The sequence below is a fragment of the Sphaeroforma arctica genome, assembly GCF_001186125.1.
Source record: "Sphaeroforma arctica JP610 unplaced genomic scaffold supercont1.102, whole genome shotgun sequence".
Classification (NCBI taxonomy): Eukaryota; class Ichthyosporea; order Ichthyophonida; genus Sphaeroforma; species Sphaeroforma arctica.
Window position 1 is genome coordinate 1 of NW_014040456.1, and position 3,001 is coordinate 3,001.

At 36.0% G+C, this 3,001-nt stretch overlaps 1 protein-coding gene across 1 annotated transcript; it reads left to right on the top strand.

Annotated features, from left to right (window-relative positions):
- Nucleotides 1–756: 756 nt before the first annotated feature.
- SARC_02303 (hypothetical protein) lies at nucleotides 757–2,619 on the top strand (the record flags this gene model as incomplete). The annotated part of the gene is made up of 3 exons (XM_014303928.1): nucleotides 757–830; nucleotides 1,413–1,472; nucleotides 2,482–2,619. Coding segments are annotated over 3 exons (170 nt in total), but the record flags the coding sequence as incomplete, so codon positions are not given.
- Between the last annotated feature and the right edge of the window lie 382 nt (nucleotides 2,620–3,001).

Below are 3,001 nucleotides of genomic sequence, written 5' to 3' on the forward strand. Positions count from 1 at the left end.
ATATATATGTATATATATCAAAGTATACTGTTTTTATCAATTTCTGAATTAATCTAATTGTGAATTATTTTACAAATGCCACACAGTCCGGCTCGGGGACTGGTATTGCACTAAAATTGGATAAGGAATTAGTCAACATGCTCGAAGAGCGGCTGTTGCAATCTTTAAACACTTACCCTGTGAAGCGGCTACGAAAGGTATGACTGAAAGATAGAAAGAGTACGTATATGTGTGTATGCATGTAATAATGTATGTATGTATGGATGTATGTTTGTGTGTATGCATGTATTATGTATGTGTCTGTTAAATGCATGGATTGTGGATGTATCTATTTGACTCATTTCTTTGGCATGTGTTTGTATATATGAGTGCTCGAGTCAAATGCGTGAACTATTTTATCTATATGCGCGCATCAATGCAAGCTGTCTGTATGTACAAGCTGTCGCAAGCTGTCTGTATGTACATGGATTTATGCACATTTCTGAATTATTGTTCCCTGAAAGTGTGGGTTTTCTCTATGGTTTCCCGAACAAATGGCTCCATTTGTCACGTCAAAAAAAGATACCAGAAATAATTGTATTTAAAACACAGGCGTATCTGCCTGTCGTGTCTAGGTTGTCTAGGCAACATAGGCGTGTGCATATTTGAAGTTTTCAATCTTTGAAAGCCCAAAATTGACATTTGTGCGTGTAGTCTCCGACCTGATTTTGGAAGCGTGACATTCACGAGTTTTGTATTATTTCTGGTCCAATTCACAGGAATTAAGAGGGGTTGGTCCTAAACGAGCCGATTTAATTATAGAAGAAAGGAGCACCGGACCCTACGTTACTGTAAGTGCCACTAATACGCACACATCTCTCGTTTGTATGTTTATCTAGAAGCATACACGGCATGTGAACTTGAGACTAAACGAGAAAAAAAATCATATCAAATATAAACGTCAAGCAAACTGTCGCTTACATTATGTTTGTATGCAAGAAACTTTTCATGAACACACACACACACACACACATACACACATATATATATATATATATTTATATATCAATATAAATATATATATTTAAATATATATATAAATATGTATAAACATACACATATGTACATACATATATATATATACATATATATATATATATATGTATGTATATATTTATATATAAATATATATATATATATATATGTATATATGTATATATGTATATATATATATGTATATATGTATATATATATATAGATATTTAGATATATATATATTTCTGCTATGTGTACGACCCAATGCTGGTCGTAGTCACTCGCTTTGACCTTTCTTGCACTCTTTATTGTATCCAACTTTGACAACTATTGAGTTGTACTTATGGTATGGACTACTACTGATGAATTTGACTTCCACGCTCGCTGATGGTGTGCAGCTCGACGACTGCAAGGAGAGGCTCAAGCTCAGTGACAAGATTTTCACAGCACTTGTCAAAGTGAGTAATCGCACACCCGACGTATATATATATATATATCAGCATAGTATGACAACACTCGTTCACTGCTGTACTGTCATCACCGTACATCACGTCGTGAGCATGGTGATTTCTACCTACATACCATTCAGCTTGCACGGCCACATTGGACCACGACTATTCTCTCCTTAGAATGCCATAGTACTGGTCTCGACAAGCAATTATCTATTGGATGTTTGTAAGTCTATGGTGCTTTATGGTATACAACTTTGTTTTGGTTGACGTTTTTCTGGGTCTAAACCAGCCGTATATCAACTGACACTTTAGGTGACCAGTTCCTTCACATAGTCCACCTCACAGGTGCTCAGATATATACCTAGGTTGCCAAGCTTTTGCTCTTCTGCCTGCATACAACTATCCCCAACCCACAAATGAAGCCATGCACACCACCCTCTATTACAATACCTACACTAATACTGGTCTACGGGTAGAATTTACAAGTATATATTGAACAATACAATATTAGTAAAGTGTGCTGTATGCGCTGGTATCATAGACTGCGTCTACTCGTACTTGTTATCGAGCACAGAATACAATAGATTCCACCATAAACAGACGTCAGTACATTTGTATAACATTCTTCCACAAGTAGAAGAAATGCAGAAGATATAATTTTGCTTTAGATCATTTAGGTCCTTGAATTCTGATATATCTACCAATTCATAGCATTAGGGTCTATTCAGTACTCTGTCTCCCATGCTGTACATTGATGATCCCTGCGAATATACCACTTTCATAGTGTTTCATCATAAATGGTCAATTGGTGCGTATATACTTCAGCTCTGACAAGGATTCTTGTTTCCAACTATTTTTTTAACACCCTTGAGCTACCGGGTTCTTCCGGTGTTATACTAAACTCAGCGTCCCGTCCATATGTTCGGGGCTGGGGGAGACTGCATTCAACTTCATATACGTTTGGCAAAGCTTTACTGACCTTACCGGTTTGTTGTACATCCTTATATGTCCGTAGGAAAACGTAACGAACTTCATAAGCCTGGTACACTGAGCTCTGCCGAGAGAACGGTCACATTCTCTACATCTGCCAGTTGTCTACGTTTTCGAGGTATATCAGTTGATGTATAGCATTTTGGCAAATCCAACAGTTCGGTACACGTAAAAATGCCGATAAAAGATACATAACATCAATGGGTATATAGGAGGTCAGTATTTGGCCAACAAACGGTCTCAATTTAAATACGAAACCATTATCAACTATAACGGCGTTGGCAAAAACAAATTATATGCCCCTCATACGTGTAAACAATTAAATGACTAAAAGTAAAACGCCAAAGAATCCTTGGGTATGCGAAGTATATGTTTATGTGGTAGACATTGCGTACGTAACTTTGCATCTGAATGAACTGCTCTACGAAAGTTTTATGTATCTTATTTATACGTGAATGTATTATCATATTTACACATATATATATATTTATATACATATATATATATATATATATATATATATATATATGTGTGTGTGTGTGTAT